Genomic DNA, 18,947 nt, shown 5'->3' on the forward strand with positions numbered 1-18,947 from the left:
GGTTTGAATCAGTTTTTAAAATTTTCTGCGAAGTCGATGTTCGGTCGCGCCCTCATGCCGAACATTTCCGAATCTTTTTACGAGGGTAACTATAGCTTTATATCGTAATCGACTTGTCTCCGTGGAGCGCCGCAGGACAAAACAAAACCTGAAGAATTACGTATCCATTCGCCGCCGCGATTCAGGTGTTAGATCAAAACTAGCGTTTGTCAAAAGTTTTAATTCTGATTAAATTCACCGACTTGTGATCATCGAAATATAAGAAAAAATGGTTTCCGGCGGTATGGCGTGTGTCAAGTATCTTTTATTTGTCTTCAATTTGATTTTTGCGGTGAGTATTTTCTATTTAATACAAGACTCACGAATTTTATATATGTTTAAAAAAAAGTGTTGTTTCTATGCCCGAATAAGCCGGCACGGTAAACGTGAAGCGTGACAAATAAAAAATGTTGAATGTTTATTGAATTTAGTTTTGTTAATTAGTAGGGAAATTCGTTTTCTATCTGAATATTGTATTTGTGAAGTTTTTCGTTGAATTCAGGAGTGCTTTGTTCCTGTCGGCTCCATTGATGTTTTATATTGAGGTCCACGACTTCACGGCGCCTTTGTGTATACACATAAGTTGCATTTCGCGGAAAACTTACGGGTTGTTTCGGCTTGATTTTATCGATTTCATTTTGATAATTGCTATTACCATGAGTGTCGCCCTTTCTTTTTTCCTTTATTCTTCTTCTTTTTCTTTTCTCTCTTTTTTTTCATAAAATGTGATTGTTTGGAAAGCTTGCAAAATCGATTTTTGTTACGCCATCTCTACATTGTTTTCCAAAAATATAACCTAGTTTCTTTGCTCATTAAAAAGTTATTATTTCTTTCTCTTTTTGCAGTTTTTCTCCTTTGACACATTATTTGACAAAATTATTTCCTAACGTTCAATTTATCTAAATTCAATTTTCTTTTTATTCAAGAAATATTTTATTATTATATTTTTTCACTATAATGGATAATTTTGTTTCCCACTAGTCACAATTTAAGGAAAATTCTCGAAATCTAATGTTTATTTTCGAAAAATCAATTTCTATTTTTTACACAAATTTGATTTTCTTTTAAATGAATAAAGTAATTGGTAGATTTTTTTTGGAAATTTAATTTAATTGGAAGATTTTTCCAACGGGTAGGTAAATAGAGATCGGAGGAAATTTGGAGGAAGTTTTTTTTTGATCTGTCTGATTAAACTAGAGGATTCAAGTCTGACCTAGTTTTATTAATTACAAACGATAACGTTTAACTGTACTTTCGTGAATCCTTCGAATTAAAACTGATCTAATTCCACATTATTTTTGTAATTTACCAAAATAATACTTTTTCTTTTTTTTCAAATTAATTCTAAATTATAATTAATTTTGTTGACAAATGAAAAATATGTCTTTTGTTTCAATTAGTAAACTAGTATTTTACAGTGAACATGAGAAATAAATATTTGTTTTTTGTATCCTTTTGCCTCCGGGATTTTCCTGCTGAGTAATTATTTTCGAGAAACAGTATCGGCGGTGATTTATGATAAAAAAAATGGAAAGGTATAACGGATCGGAAACGGTTGAATGCCAGTAAGAGATCATTTCACTTTTACGCTTTACAAGACAAATTTCAATTATATCTTATTTCGAAAAATGACAAGACTGGTGAATATTTTTGAAAGTTCAAAATTTATCTTATCAATTAAAATTTACAAATTATTATTCAATTCATAATTAATAATTACAACTAATTAATTATAATTTACAATTATTATTAATAAAATTATTATTTTTAAATTATAATTAATAATTATAATTAGTAATAAATAATTAGTAGATTTCAGTTTTAATTAGATTGATTGGTTTCTAATTAAGATATTAATTATTATTTAATTTATTAAAATTTACAATAATTTTCGTTTTAATAGGGGAAAAAATTCGGAACATTTGTTTAGTATTTTCTTTTTTAGATTATTCGATAATATTTTTGTGAAATTTTCAGTTGGAAGAGATTATGTATTTTGAAAACTAATCTCTCCTGAACAATTACTGCAAGAAGTCGTTCATAAATTACGTAATGGACTTTAAAGGGAAGGAGTTTCACTTCCCGTTACTCTGACTTCTATACAGTCGAAGAAAAACACTTTTTACTAAAATTGTGTCGTGGGTGGGGAAACGAGAGAAGTGGCCAAATAAATTTTTTAAATTCGCAGAAAGTATTTTTCATTGTCTCTCGTTGACAACTTTTTACTAAAAAAGAAGCTTAAAGTTTAATTTAATTTTTATTACTTATATTTATTAGTTTTAATAATTAATATTATTGAATCACTATTATTAGTATTATTAATTATTGTTATTAATTACTATTATTATCATTAATATTAATATGAACATAACAAATTTGTACAAATTAATTTTCTTTACCGATATATTGAAATTTTCAAAGATGTCAATAATTTAATTTTTTTTTTTTGAAATTTAATTATTTCTATAAATTTAAAATATTAATATTCAATTATTTAATATTAATTAAATATAAATATAAATAATCTTTAATATTCAATTATTATCTAAAATTTTAACTAAAATTCAATATTAAATCAATTCTTTTTAGAAAGTTCTATACGTAATGAAAATAATAATTGAATTCTTGCGAATATTTCTATTAAATTTATGAAATTAAATGATATTTCTTTAAAGAATTTTTCATTAATAAATTTGAAAATAATAATTGAATTCTTTGAAAAAAATTTATTATTCATTAAAATAATTTGTATTCATAAAACAAGTATTTTATTATTTATGAAAATAATTAAATTCTTACGAACAATTCTATTCAATTCATGAAAATAATTGAATTCATACGAAAAATTTTATTATTTGTGATGAAAATAATTGAATTCTTGCGAAAAATTCTATTAATTTTTATAAATATAATTTAATATTTCTGTGAAGAATTTTTTTTAATTATGAAAATAATTCAACTTCTACGAAGAAACTTTTTAAAATTCAATTATTTTCAAAATTTTTTTAGATTTAGTACAAAAAATTGACTCTTAATTAATACCAATTGTTATAATTTGACAATTATTTTTTTACAGTGAAAATAAACTGTTTTATGCTAAGATATTTCATTGAAAATTTATTGAAAATAATTATTAAATTCTAATAAACAAATCCAAATTTTTTTAAATAATTGAATTCTTTCGATGAGTTTTAATAAAATTTTTAAGAATACAATTGCATTTTTCGAAGAATTAATTAAAAATTTTATTGAAAATAATTGAAATTCTGCGACGAGTTTTATTACGAATCAAAATAATTGAATTTTTGCAACGAATTTTATTAACATTTTGAAAAATAATTAAATTCCTGAGAAGAATTTTATTATTTATAAAAATATTGAATTCTTACGAAGAACTTTATTAGATTTTTTAGAAACAATTGAATTCATGTTAAGCATCTTATAAAACTTTTTTTGTAAATAATTGATTTTTTTGAAAATTATATGCAAATTGTGTTTTAAATAATTGAATTCTAGTGAAAATTTTATTATTTGTGAAAATAACTAATTGGTTGCGAAAAATTCTATTAAATCTACAAAAATAATTGAATTTCTGTAAAGAATTTTTTTAAATATGAAAATAATTCAACTCCTACGAAGAAACGTTTAAAATTCAATTATTTCGAAAATTTTCTTAGATTTAGTACCAAAAATTGATTCTAAGTTAATACCAATTGTTATAATTTGACAATTATTTTTTTTACAGCGAAAATAAAAAACTATTTTATGCTAAGATATTTCATTAAAAATGTATTGAAAATAATTATTAAATTCTAATAAGCAAATCAAATTTTTTTTAATAATTGAATTCTTTTGAAGAGTTTTAATAAAAAATTTTAAGAATAATTGCATTTTTCGAGGAATTAATTTAAAATTGTATTAAAAATAAATGAAATTTTGTAATGAGTTTTATTATGAATCAAAATAATTGAATTTTTGCAAGGAATTTTATTGAAAATATTTAAAAATAATTAAATTGATGAGAAGAATTTTATTATTTATAAAAATAAATTGAATTCTTGCAAAGAACTTTAGTACATTTTTTTTAAATAATTGAATTGATGTGAAGAATTTTATAAAACCTATTTTTAAATAATTGATTTTTTTTGACAATTATATGCAAATTGTGTTTTGAATAATAAAATTCCAGTGAAAATTTTATTATTTGTGAAAATAATTGAATGTTTCCAGAAAATAAAAAAAATTTTTTTTAATAATTTGAATACTTTTGGGAAATTTTTTATTAAAATAGTAGATATTGAAAATAATTGAATTTCGAAAAAATTTTTAAAATAATTGAATGGTTTGAAAGAATTTTATTAAATTTTTTTCAAATGTTTCTATAAGGATTTTGTTAAAATCGCTAAAAGTTTGTAAATTATTAATCTTTTGGATTTATAGCATTTTAGTTAAGCATCATTTATTAATTTTTCTTTTAATATTTAAAAAAAAACTGTAATATTATTATCCTGAGTATAAAAATAATATTTATTTTGGTTACAGGGACAAAAAGCTTGTTTTTATTTTCAATTTTTACTTCCAGTAGTTGATGGTTTAAAAATTCGATTGCAAACTTTTCTTTACGTTTGTCAAACTTGATTTTTACTCCCATGGGCTTTTTTTGTTTCGTTTTTTTTCATTTTGCAAGAAAGGGTTTTAAAAACTCAGATCTCGAACATTGATCCTGTCGTTTTGCGTGAAGAAGTGAACTGTATTTTATTATCGCATGCTGATTTACTGTTACTTTAAATTGTCCAAGATTTTTTATTACCCTTTACCCCTTTTGTCCGAGATTACTTTAGTGATGGTTTTTTTTATCCATCTTTCAGGATATTGTTTGTTTCACTAGGGAACATTAATTTATTACATCATTCGCTTTATGTCCAGGAAGAAAATATTTTTTCCTGTACCTTTTCTCAAGAAAAAACGGAAAAAGTATTTTTTTTTTACATTCTCAGAAGAAAAAGGAATATTTCTTTTTCAAAAATTCGCTATTGTACTCTATAAATTTGGATTAAGTTATTTATTTAATAATAATTATAGTTATTTTGAAGTACATAATTCAGATTTAGAGAGTATAGAATAAATAATATTATGATAAATAAAAAAAAAATATCTGTGATAACTTCCGCCTATTGGATGAATTTTAAATCCGAACCTACACAATGAAAAGTAGTTTAATGAAAGGCTTTGACGAATAAAGACAGATGATTGGCACTTAGAATCGTGTCCCTTTAGCGCAGGAGCGCAATGAACTTTCTCATTTGCATACGTAGGTGTCCATGTATGTAAGCAATAGTCTCGCTGACATTTTTTTTCTTCAAATAAAGGATATCTCCCCTTACAGAGTGATAATTTTTTTCGCTTCCTTCTCTTATCAAATTTTCAATCTGATTATTTTTACATTTGGCTGAAATTTTTTGAACTTACACAGTTCAATTTTGATATCAAATTTTGTGAAATATTTTCATCATTTCTTTTATTTATTTATACAAACTTCATCTCGCAGTTGTCTAAGGGACCATAAAATCGACGGGTGTTACGAAGAAAAACACTCTTAAAATTTCTTTGCAAGAAAACTAACACACACGATTTTTAATTAAAAAAATGAAGTTTTAATTTTAAAAACTAATTTGATTGTATTAAATTTTTAAATAAATATTACAACAGATAAGAAAAAATTCGAAAAAACTCTTTTATTTTTGCAAAAAAAACTCTGTATTTTTGGTTATATTTTCTTCCAGAGTGTTTTTTTTGTCCTGAATCTCGATTGTGTTTGTTTTCGTAACACCCATTGAAATGTAATACAAAACTTTGCCAAGACGAAATTAGAAGATACAAAAAAATTTCTTATACATAAGTATAGGTATTGTCGCTATGCGAATAATAAAATGAGAGATCAATGTAATATTTATAAATTTGACGAGTGTGTGAAATAACAATTAAAATGTAATTAACGAGGTATGAGTAATTCATGGACAATACCAATTATTATAAAGACGAAATGATTTCAATACTCGATATATAACTTCGCACATGATAAATCTATATATAACAGAAACTTTTAAATTGTGAAATTTAACTTATTAATTATTGTGATTTTATAAATTAAGCAAGTAAAAAATATCATGTGGAGTGATTTTAATAAATATTAATATCTATATTACTTTGAAACTCAATTAAATTATAAAAATAAATTAAACTTTAATGTAAAGTGAATCTATTCATTAGTCATCCTTATCGCCAACCTATCACTGACTAGTTTACCAGATCATTAAACTTATTAACAAACTTGTGAATATTAAAAAAAAGTGAATTGATAGCAGTGCTGCCAGATTGGAAGATTTTTTTTCAAATCTGAAGAAAATTAAAGCAATCTGTAATATTTAAAGATTTTGAAGAAATATTGTAAAAGATTTTTTGAAAAAATTTGCAAAAGTAATAATGGAAATATTTATAAGCATTTAAATAATATAACACCATTTTTTAAAGATAAATTATAATTTTCGTTCTCTACATTCTTATGATTATAATAATTATTAATTACTACAGTAAATGTTACGCGCGAAACGCGGTGTTCCGTTAATTATTTTGCAAATTAAAACAATTTATATTTTCAAATATAAACATAAATTTTTGAATAATTTCAGATTAAAAATTTAAAAAATCCACTTATTAACTACATAATTAAATAATCTTTTTTATTACTTGCAAAAATGTTAATAACATTTTTCGCAAGAATTAAATTATTTAAAAAAATTTTTAATAAAATTCTTGATGAGAATTAAGTTATTTTCAAAAAATTTAATGAAACATTCTTTGGAAGAATTCAATTATTTGCAAAATAATTTTAATAAAATTGTTTATAAGAATTAAATTATTTTCAAAAATTTTAATAACATTCTTTGGAAGGATTTGATTCGTTTTATAAATAATATAATATTTTTTGCGAGAATTCAATTAATTTCAATACAATTTTAATTAAATTTTCTCGAAAGAATTCAATGTATTTAAAGATTTTTTTTATAAAATCCTTCAAATATATAGTTTTAATTATTTTCAAATTTTTAGATAAAAACTTTGCAAGAATTTAGTAATTTTCAGTACATTCATTTTAAAATTCAAAACATTTAAAAAGAAAATTTATAAAAAAAAGTTAAGAAGCAAACAAAAATTAACTTTAAACTGCGGACAGATTCAAACACACCAATATTAATTTGTTTCTTTAAAATTGCATGTTGCATTGCACTGTAAAAAGAAAGGTACTTATTTGGTACCAATTCAGGTACTAAATCGTAATTTGGTTCTATTTTAATATCGAAATCAGCTCCAATTTAGAACCTTTTTTTACAGTGTGCAACAATTTAAATACGTTTTTTCTATCTCAGTTTGATATCCTTAGAAAAACTGTGAACTGAACATGTTACAAAAATTTGAAATTGAAGTTATTAGTGTGATTACACTGGGTTCCAAAAAAATGTTGATGTAGTGTTTACTTAAACATTCTTGTGTTTATTGAAATTATAGATGTCACTGAATAAGAATGCGACAAAAAAAATTTTTCCTTTCAGTCAGTCCCATAAAAAACGAGATTAAAGTGTCAAAAAATCGCATTTTTAGCACCTTTTGAAGTAAAATAAAAACGCAACATGATAAAAATCTCTAAAAGTGCTCAAATGAAAGCAGAAATTATCAACTTTAAAGCCCAGAATTGAAAGATGATTAATAATCACGGGGAATCGATTTTTATCATAAGAAATTCGCTACCTCAAATAGTTAAAATAGTTGTGTTGCTGCGCGACATAAATGTTAGATTCTATTTTGACGAATTCTATTATATCATAGAACAACAGACGAGACTCATTACGAAAATGTAATTTAATAAATCAACAGTACTCGATCCGACGTTGAATAGCTTAAATGACTATATTAAATTATAATTTATTATTTTTATTGAAAATTGAGTGAGTGATTTATAAGTAATGAGAAATGATTCGGAGAGATTGTTAACTTCTTCCTTTAATAAATAATTTATTAAATTCTTTGCTTTGTTCGTTCGTGTATATGTTATTGTTAATAAACTGTGAGTTGTGACAATATGTGATTTTAATTATTTTACATTCCCTGACAAACTACAAAGGAAAATCTAAAATGTGAATTATAATTCTGTGGCTTTCGTAAGATTGAACAAGTTGGGATAAGGATATCAAAGTAAAAATCTATTTCCATAATTAGATTTACTTGGAATTTGTTATTTAGAGGTTTCTGAAGTTGCTAATGACAAATAGATATTTTGGACGCCAGTTTAAATTCGCTATTTTTAATTTTTGAAACCTATGTTTTGGCTTTTCATTGACAAGCTCAAAAACCTCCAAGCAAATCCAATTATGGAAATCGATTTTTACCATAACTTCCCTATCCCAGCAATTTTCATGTTAGTTAGTGATATTTTTATCAATAGAAAGTCCCTGAAGTTGCAATCGATGCTCAGCATCGAAAAATATTTTTTGTACGAAACGGAAAAAAATGACTCAATTTTTCCCAAGGTTTGAGGTTTAAAAAGTACTCTTAAAAAGTTTTTAACTCCCTAGGTGAATGAAAGAAGTAAAATTTGTTAAAATATTATCACTAAAAATAAGAAAAAATAGTTATCGATGCCAACTTCAGGAACCTTCAATAGAAATAAAAAATAGTTTTCGACCTGAAATCAGGGCTAAAGAAACAGAAAATGAAATTTTGATCACAACACTAAATAAAATAAACGACTGTTTCGACTTTTGTTTCAATCTTTAATCGACAAAAAGAAACATTTTTTGGCCCCTTTAAGTCAAGTCGCGAGACCTGCTGTGCGGTTAAAGAGTTCAATTTGATCGATACTTTTGAAAGATTGTAATTCGAGCAACAGGATATTATACTTTCTGTGAATTTTATACCCTGGACGAAAGATTATATTTATAAAATACGCGTAAGAGATATGATATGATATCGATGAATGGCTTGATGATATTGGTGATTCTGGCTTCAATGAGGCCACATGTGTAGTACATAAGCCACTCCACCTTAGAGCCATTAATGTGCAACGTTCGATTTGCTTCATGCCTTATGCATTTTTTTTTCGCCACAGGCCTTGTAAGTCGTTCATAAGTGTCACACTGCATGTCAATGATCTAATTCTGATATTAGCCACTTGATATTAAAAAAGAACTTATTAAAGAATAAAGTTTTCTTTTATAACATTATTCTTTTGACTATTTCATAAATATATGTCTAAACAATTCGTGGATAGAACTTTTTTTTTTTAAATATAGAAATAAGAAATATGTTATTTCGTATTAATATTTAATAGAAAAGATTTGCTTCTAATAATAATTTATTCGAAATATTTATTTCATCACATCTAAATTTATAGAGAACAAGAGCGAACTTTTTTTCCCGCGTTTTCTTGAGAAAAAGAAGAGCAAAAAAATATTTTCTTTCTGAACATAAAGCGAATGATGTGTTATAAATTAATGTTCCCTATGTGATATGATATCATTAAAAAATATTTTTTCCCCTCTTTCTTTCCTCTTTCTTTTCTTGAGAAAAAAAACAGAAAAAAAATATTTTTTCCCCGCTTTTTCTTGAAAAAAGAACATAACAAAAATATTTTTTTCTGGGCATAAAGCGAATGATGTTATAAATTAATGTTCCCTAATGAAACAAAAAATATCCTGAAAGATGAATAAAAAAAACCATCACTAGAGTAATTTCGAAAAAAGGGGTAAGAAGCAATAAAAAAATCTTGGACAATTTAAAGTAACACTAAGTCAGCATGCGACAATAATATACAGTTCACTTCTTCACGCAAATCGACATAGGGAGTTTTGAAATCTGAGTTTTTAAGACCCTTTTTTACAAATTAAAAAAAAGGAACAAAAAAAGTTCACGAGAGTAAAAATCTAATTTGACAAACGTAAAGTTTGCAATCGAATTTTTAAACCATCAACTACTGGAAGTAAAAATTAAAAATAAAAACACACTAGTTTGACCCTGTAACCAAAATAAATAAATATTATATTTATACTCAGGAATAGTTTTTTTTAAATATTATTTAAAGAAAAATTAGTAAATATGATGCTTAATTAAAATGCTATAAATCTGAAAGATTAATAATTTATAAACGTTTAGCGATTTTAATAAAATCATCACAGAAACATTTAAACAAATTTTAATAAAATCCTTTAAAACGATTCAATTATTTTCAAAAAAATTTCGAAATTCAATTTTTTTCAATATCGACTATTTAAATAAAAAATTTCCTAAAAGAATTAAAAAAAAAATTTTTTTTTGATTATTTAAATAATCAATTTTTCACTGGAATTCAATTCTTCAAAACACAATTTGCATAATATAATTTTCCAAAAAAAATCAATTATTAAAAAACATTTTTATAAAATTCTTAACAAGAATTCAATTATTTTTAAAAATTTTAATAAAATTTGTTGCAAAAATTCAATTATTTTCATGAATTGAATAGAACTATTCCTAAGAATTCAATTATTTTCATAAATCATAAAATATTTCTTCGGAATACAAATTATTTCAATGAATAAAAAATTTTTTTCAAAGAATACAATTGTTATTTTTAAATTTATTAATGAAAAATTCTTTACAAAAATATCATTTAATTTCATAAATTTAATAGAATTATTTCCAAGAATTAAATTATTTTCATAAATAATGATCAACCGATTTCATTTTTCGATGGCTTGTTTAAAAGATCATTTAATTGCGCAACTTTTTCCCAGAGACACCTATACTTTATCTTTTATTGTTTAGTTGCTGTGTTATTTCTAAAAAATTTTGCAAACGGTCCGGTTTGCCCCACCCCCTGGGGTAAACCGGACCGTTTGGTTTTTTATTTATAATATTGCATTGACATAATCTACAATAATAAAAAACATAAAGAATCATGTAAACAATGGTTGTAGTAATGAAAATAATAATACGGGATTGAATTTTAATTAAATAAATATTTTTTTTAATAAAAAAATAAAAATGTTTGTCATTATCAGAGAAACAATATTAAAGGGTCCAATTCTCATTGGAAGACAATTATTTTTCATTGTAAGTAAATATTTTAATGAAAAAAACATTCTAATTAATAATAATTTTTATGAAACTAATTCAATGGAAATATCCTATGGCCGGTTTGCCCCACCGAAAACGGTCCGGTTTGCCCCACAGGCCCATTTCAAGAATAAATGTTTGTCAAAAAGAAACGCTTTGCAAATTCATCAAAGTTTTTGGTGGTAAATATTCCTGAGGTGTGTACCTTCAAAACCTAAGACCTAATATTTAGAAACATTACACGATTTCCTCAAAATTTCCTTAAACGCAAGCTAAAACTGTCAGATTGAAAAAATACGGTATATACTAAACATGGTTGTTTTAAATTTGTAAACAACACTTTTGACAATTTCGCCATTTCGGAAATATTGAGAGGGGTCCGGTTTGCCCCACTCTCCCCTACGTATAGAACTTTCTAAAAAGAATTGATTTAAAATTGAATTTTGGTTAAAATTTTAGATAATAATATTGAATATTAGAAGCGTTATAGTGTAAATTTATAGAAATAATTAATTTAAAAAAAAAATGTTTAAATTAAAATCTTTGAAAATTTCAATTATTGTAAAACTATCTAATATTTAAATTTTTATTTTGAAATAAAATTATTAGAGTTTTGAATAATTTTATTTAAGAATGTCCACAAGAAGCATTGAACTTTGGATGAATTATATAGTTGTAATTTTTAATAATAGTTAAATTAGTTAAATTTCAAAAAGGCTTTAACAGTGAATAAATATTTATTCAATTATTAATACAAATATTTATTTAAATAAAATTATTCTATTATTGAATGTAATTTAATTTTAAAATTATGAAAAAATCGAGTCGATAAAATTGATTTTTCTCTTTTTCTACATATTTAAAATTTACATTTTCATTTATTATTAAATGAAAATTTGTGCGCTGAACCGCTCGGAAATTAAAATTTAGGACCAATGTTCCATGTAATTAAATCAAGTAGCGAAAGTAGTGAATTATTGAATTTATTTTCTGTAACACGAGTTCAAATTTGTCGTCTCTCACTCGGCTGAAATTAAATTAAATCATTTCTGACAAGTTTGATAAACTTTATGAAGCTGTCTATTGTACTTAATTTTAACATTCCCTATAATTAAAATAATAATGATTATTTTTGTTATTAGCAGTAATAATAATAATAATAATAATAATAATAATATTATTATTATTATTATTATTATTATTGTTATTATTAATATTAATTTTATTTTTTATTATCATTAATAATATTGTTGTAATATTGTTGTTATTAATATTTGTAAAATTAAATATTTATTCTATTATTATTTATTTAATTATTTTTATTGTTTATTTATTTAGTTCGTATATACGAGCAAAAGAAAATAATTATTGATGAAATTTAAAATCAAATTTTTTAGTCCAAAGTATCATTTGTTATTTAAAGAGTAGTAGATTAATTTTATTTTTAATTATAATCTAGTCCATTTGTGAAATAAATTAAATTCAATAATGTAAAAGTAAAAAAGGGAAAATTGTTAATTTAATTAAGAATATTTTTTTTTGTAATTAGGGTAATAATTTGATTCAATTGTTAACCTAGAGAAATTTTCTATTCTTTCTTTGATTTGACCCCTCGATTTATATTATGTCGTCTTGGACATAATTCTTGATTGAACTGTGTATTATACGTAGAAGTCATTATGAGTTCAATGTAGCCAGGTGTGGCTTACAAGGGGAAACACTCCCTTCGCTCTTTCACCTTTAATATACGAACGTGCCTTGAAAATAAAGACTAACACCGTAAACCTAAAGTTCGAAAATCCCTTTTCAAACTTTGGTCTTTTTTTCTGCACAATCTACAATATTATATTTCCACTTTATTAATTTCCTTTTTCATGAATTTCATTTTCTACTTTCTCGCTAGAATTTTTTATTTTTATTTCTTTTACTATTTATAGTTTTTAAATTTATTTATTCCTATTGTTTTGTTTTGGATTTCTATGTAAAATTTGTAAATTTTACATGCGATGAAAAATTAATACATTTATTATTATTATGAAAATTGCAAAATTTTTTTACTTTTAAATATCAAATTCAATTTTTGAATAATTTCAGATTCGAAATTAAAAAAAAATACTAAGTAACTATTTAACTAATTATTATTATAAATAAAAATAAATAAATGAATTTATTATTATTATTATTTTCAATATTGTTTTCAAAAATTTAAATAAAATTCTTCGAAACAATTTAATTATTTTTAAAAATCTTAATAAAAATCCTTTAAAAGAATTCAATTATTTACGAAAATTTTGATAAAAATTGAATTTTTGTAATTAAATAATTGAAATAGAATCATTTTTTTGAGAATTATTAAAAACTAGCAAATGATACGCGCGCCAGCACGCGGAACACGGTATTCCATTTATTATTATTTTGTAAATTAAAAAATTTTATATTTTCAAAAATAAACATCAATATTTAAATGATTACGGATTCAAAATTTAAAAAATTCACTTATTAACTACATAATTAAATATTCTTGTTTATTATTTTCAAAAATGTTAATAAAATTTTTCGCAAAAATTTTATTATTCTCATAAATAATATTTTTTAGAGCAATTCAATTATTTTTAATTCAATTTTAATAAAAATTCTTCGAAACAATTCAATTATTTTTAAAACTATTATTTAAATTCAATTTTTTTCAAAAATTTTAATATAAATTCAATTATTTTCGACAATTTTGATGAAATTCTTTTTAAAAAATCATTATTTTTAAAAATTAAGATAAAATTCTTCGAAACAATTCAATTATTTTTATGAATTGTAAAATCCTCCGCAAGAATTTAATTATTTTCATAAATAAGAAAATTCTTCGCAAGATTAAAATATTTTCATAAATAATAAAATGTTTCGGAGAAATTCAATTATTTTCAATACATTTTTAAGAAAATTTTTCGAAAGAATACAATTATTTTAAAAAATATTATTTAAATTCAATTATTTTCAACAATTCTGATAAAATTCTTCGAAACAATTCTTATTGTTTTTATAAATTTTAGAATTCTTGACAAGAATATTCAATTATTATTATAAATAATAAAATTCTTCTGAGAAATTAAATTATTTTCAATATCTACTATGTATTTTAATAAAAAATTTCCCAAAAGTATTCAAATTATTAAAAAAAAATTTTTTTATTCTCTGGAAGCATTCAATTATTTTCACGAATAATAAAATTTTTACTGGAATTCAATTATTCAAAACACAGTTTGCATATAATTTTCCAAAAAAATCAATTATTTAAAAAAAGTTTTATAAAATTCTTCACAAGAATTCAATTATTTAAAAAAAATGTAATAAAGTTCTTCGCAAGTATTCAATTTATTTTAAAAAAAATTTAATTATTTTTAAAAATTTTAATAAAATTCGTTGCAAAAATTCAATATATCAATTATTTTGATTTATAATAGAACTTGTCTCAGGATATCATTTATTTTTAATGCAATTTTAAATTAATTCCTCGAAAAGTGAAATTATTCTTAAAATATTTTTAATAAAACTCTTCGAAAGAATTCAATTATTTAAAGAAAAATTTGATTTGTTTATTAGAATTTAATAATTATTTTCAATACATTTTTATTGAAATTTCTTAGCATAAATCTGTTTTTTATTTTCACTGTAAAAAAATAATTGTTAAATTATGACAATTGGTATTAGTTTAAAGTCAATTTTTGGTACTAAATCTAAGAAAATTTTGGAAATAATTGAATTTTAAAAGGTTTCTTCGCAGGAATTGAATTATTTTCATAATTAAAAAAAAATTCTTCAAAACAATTCAATTATTTAAAAAAATTTTATAATAAAAATCTTGTCAATTAATTTTCATAAATTGTGATAAAATTATGATTTTCAATTCAAAACAATTTTGTTGAATTCGTTTTTTTATTATTTTAGTTTTATTTTATTATTTATTTATTTTTTATTCATTTTAAAATTCAAAAGATTAAAAAAGAAAAGTTATCATTGAAATTAGGAAACAATAGAGCAAAAAAACAACTAACTGTAAAGTGCAAAATTGGTGATCCGGAATACAACGATTATTAATTTAAATTATTATTTATTTATTTGTTTTTGTTGACTGATCTATATAATTATTATTTTTCTATTTTCAGATAACTGGCATCGTACTCATTTCATTTGGAGCTGTCATTTTGGTCGTTTACAATGACTACAGCAACTTTGTAGATAGCTGGTTATTTGCAGCGCCAGTTTTAATGATTATTGTCGGCGTGATAGTCTTCCTTGTATCGTTCTTCGGATGCTGTGGAGCAGTGAAAGAAAATCACTGCATGATCATTACGGTTTGTAGTTTTCATTTGAAAGTCAGAGAGGCGTGAAAAGGGCGAGAACGAAGAAACATCTCATTTCAATTATTTTACAAAATTATTTATTCTATTCGAAATTCAGGCCTCGAATATTATAACTTTTTCTACTTCTTTCGACTATTTTCAAAAAATGCGGCATTTTCCTGAATTGTTTTGGTGATTCTTCATGAAGTCATAACTTTTGCCTACGGTAACGTTTTTTAAAAAAAATTAATTTTTTCGCCTTTTCATTCAAATATTGTAACAAAATACTACATTTTTAGTATAAAATGCAACTAATTTCGAATTTAATAGTTGACTACAGACAAATCTTTCAAACTTATTTTTCAATAATCTTTTTAATTAAATTTTATTAAAATGTTTGAAAATCAACTTTTAATAAATTTTTAAAATAATTTAATTCTTAAAAGATTTTAATAAAAAATCTTGAAGTGTAAATTTAAAAATGAAAATTAATGAAATTTAGCTTCTAAAAATTAAATTAAAATATTTTTAAAAAAGTAATTTTTAGAATTTTTACATTATAATTTTTTATAATTCAATTATTTTTAATATTTTCAAAAATTAAAATAAACAGTAACGAACTAAAATTTTTTAGAAATTTTAATGTTTTGGAAAAAAACAATCAAGTTTAAAATTTTTAATTAAAATTCTTCAAATAATCAATTAATTATTTGAAGAATTTTCAATTACTTGACATATAAAAAATTGTGAAAAATTTTTTATATTACGTTATACAACTCTTCAAAATCTCAATTTTATTTTTAATTAAAGAATTGAAATTATAAAAAATTTGTAATTTTAATTAAAAAAATTTACTTGAGATTTTGTTAAAAAATCGTGATGAAGAAATAAAAATTATGCAATTTTTTTTATTTACCACTAAAGAAAAAATAGAAAATATTTTGCTTATATTCGGTTTCTCAAGCACAATGTTCTAAAAAAAATTATAAGTTTTTTTTTGGAAAAAGACGTGAAAATTTTGCATAATTCCTATTTCTAATTACAATTTTTTAACAAAATTACAATTTCTTTAACAAGTAAAGGAAACTTAAGAATCACGTTTCTTTACAAAATTTCAAGTTTCTTTTGAATTAAAAGAAAAAAAAATTCCATATTATTTTATTTTCAAATATTAAATTCAATTTTTGAATAATTTCAGACTCAAATTTAAAAAAAATTGACTTAATGACTACTAACTGACAAATTATTTTCAAAAATCTTAATTAAATTCCTAGCAAGAATTTAATTATTTTCATAAATTTAATAGAATTCTTCGCAAGAATTCAATTAATTTTATAAATAATAAAATTCCTCAAAACATTTCAGTTATTTTCATAAATAATAAAATTCTTCGAAACATTTCCATTATTTTTATAAATTATAAAATCCTTCGAAATATTTTAATTATTTTACAAAACAAAATAAATTTATTTTTAAGAATTTAAATATTTTCAATACAATTCAATTATTTTAAAAAATCTTAATAAAATTCTGCCCAATAATTCAAATATTTTCAATACAATTCAATTATTTTAAAAAATCTTAATAAAATTCTGCCCAATAATTCAATTATTTTAAATACAATTCAATTATTATTAGAAACAATAAAATTATTCGCGGAAAATTAATTATTTTTAATGCAATTCAATTATTTTCAAAAATTTTTATAAAATTCTTCGAAACAATTCCATTTTTTCTAAAAATCGTAATAAAATTCAAATATTATTTATATTTTCAATTACAATTTCAATTATAATTTCAATTCAATAACAATTACAATATAATCAATTCAATTTAATTCAATATTCAAATATTTTCAAATATTGTTGAAAATTCAAATACATACAAAAAATAACATTAAAATTTTTTAAAAAATTGCAATTATTTTTTTATATTTTTAAAAAATTTAATTATTTTTAAAAGATTTTACCAAATTTTAATTTTTTGAAAAATTTTCAATTGTACATAATTGAAAAACTATTATCTTTAAAAAATTATTAAAAAATATATTTAAAAAATTAATTTGAAAAATTTCTCTATTATAATTTTTTGGATAATATTATACGTTAATAACTTTAACAGTAACAATTATTATAAAAACTTGAATTTCCATATTTAAAGAATTGAATATTCGAAGAACTTTCAGAAAATTATTAAAAATAATTGATTTAGAGATGACGTTTAGTTAAAAATTTGTATAAAATAATTGAATTTTGAAAGGATTATAATAGCAATTTCTAGAAACTATTAAATTTCAGAAGGTTTTAAATTGAGATTTTTAAAATTTTATTTCCCACGGAAAAACAAATAAGTATTTAAATATTTATTTAAGAAAATTATTCAAGTTTTGAATAATTGAATTTAGAAATCAGTGAAAGGGAAAAATCAGGGAAATACAAAATAAATTTTTTAAATAGAGTTTCTTTCCGACAGGTTCGACTGTAAATCGACTTTTTTTGCCCCTTAAAGTGGATCCGAGGCCTGAAAATTGTATTAACAGTTAAATATTTCATAGAATTATTTTTAAAAATTTTCCCTTCAATTTTCATTGAATTCAAGTTTTGTAAAATTCAGTTTTGAAAAAAATTGTGATTCACAAGTTTTTAACGTTCAAATGAACGTAATATTTTTTATTAACAATATTTTGATAAATTACCAATTGTCATAAAAGTTGAAACTTAAATTTTACATTTAGAAATTTTATAATTAATTCTTCTTTATTATTAAATCAAATTATTGGAATAAAAATTTATTTTTAAGAAGAAATAAATTAATTTCGTTCATTTGAATGTTCAGAACTTTAGGATCATAAAAAATTGAGAAAATAGCCAATAATGTTAAATTATTATATTAAATTTTTGACTAGAAAATTTAGTTGAAAAAATGAATGAATTTTTTCCTCCCCTCTTGCAGTTCTCAGTTTTATTGCTGTTGATATTTGCTCTGGAATTGGGTGCCGGAATTTCTGGATACATAATGCGTGGAGAAGTAGGCACCATGCTGGAAAATCACATGAGCAGAACAATGCCACAATATTCTCAAGTCGACATTGGAAAGTCGTGGGATATTATGCAACATGACGTAAGTTTTGCCTGCTCCTTTATTGCATTTCTTAATTTCAAAATAGAAATAGAAATTCGCAATTGTTTTTTTCAAAATGATCAATTTTTCAAATCTGATGCTTTTTAAAACTTTTTTTCCATTTCATTTCAATATTTCTAGAAAATTTAGGTATTTTATTTCTTCCTCATTTATTTTACTCTATTTATTTTTTTAAAAGGTATTTTTTATTTTCCTACTGAGTATTTTCTACAAAATCTTTTCTATTTTTCAATACTTTCTCTAAAAAATATTTTCTATTTTTTAATATTTTCTACAAAATCTTTT

At 22.2% G+C, this 18,947-nt stretch overlaps 1 protein-coding gene across 1 annotated transcript in view; it reads left to right on the top strand.

Moving 5' to 3' along the window:
* Positions 1-97: 97 nt before the first annotated feature.
* Positions 98-18,947, top strand: part of LOC122511018 (CD63 antigen-like) — a 32,323-nt gene continuing 13,473 nt past the window's right edge. Inside the window, exons 1-3 of the mRNA XM_043626016.1 lie at positions 98-331; positions 15,345-15,533; positions 18,474-18,641. Of these exons, the coding sequence (XP_043481951.1) occupies positions 269-331; positions 15,345-15,533; positions 18,474-18,641 (420 nt within the window). The 5' untranslated portion in view covers positions 98-268. The remainder of the gene's footprint in view (positions 332-15,344; positions 15,534-18,473; positions 18,642-18,947) is intronic.

This window comes from Leptopilina heterotoma, unplaced genomic scaffold (genome assembly GCF_015476425.1).
Source record: "Leptopilina heterotoma isolate Lh14 unplaced genomic scaffold, ASM1547642v1 Lhet_121, whole genome shotgun sequence".
Lineage (NCBI taxonomy): Eukaryota > Metazoa > Arthropoda > Insecta > Hymenoptera > Figitidae > Leptopilina > Leptopilina heterotoma.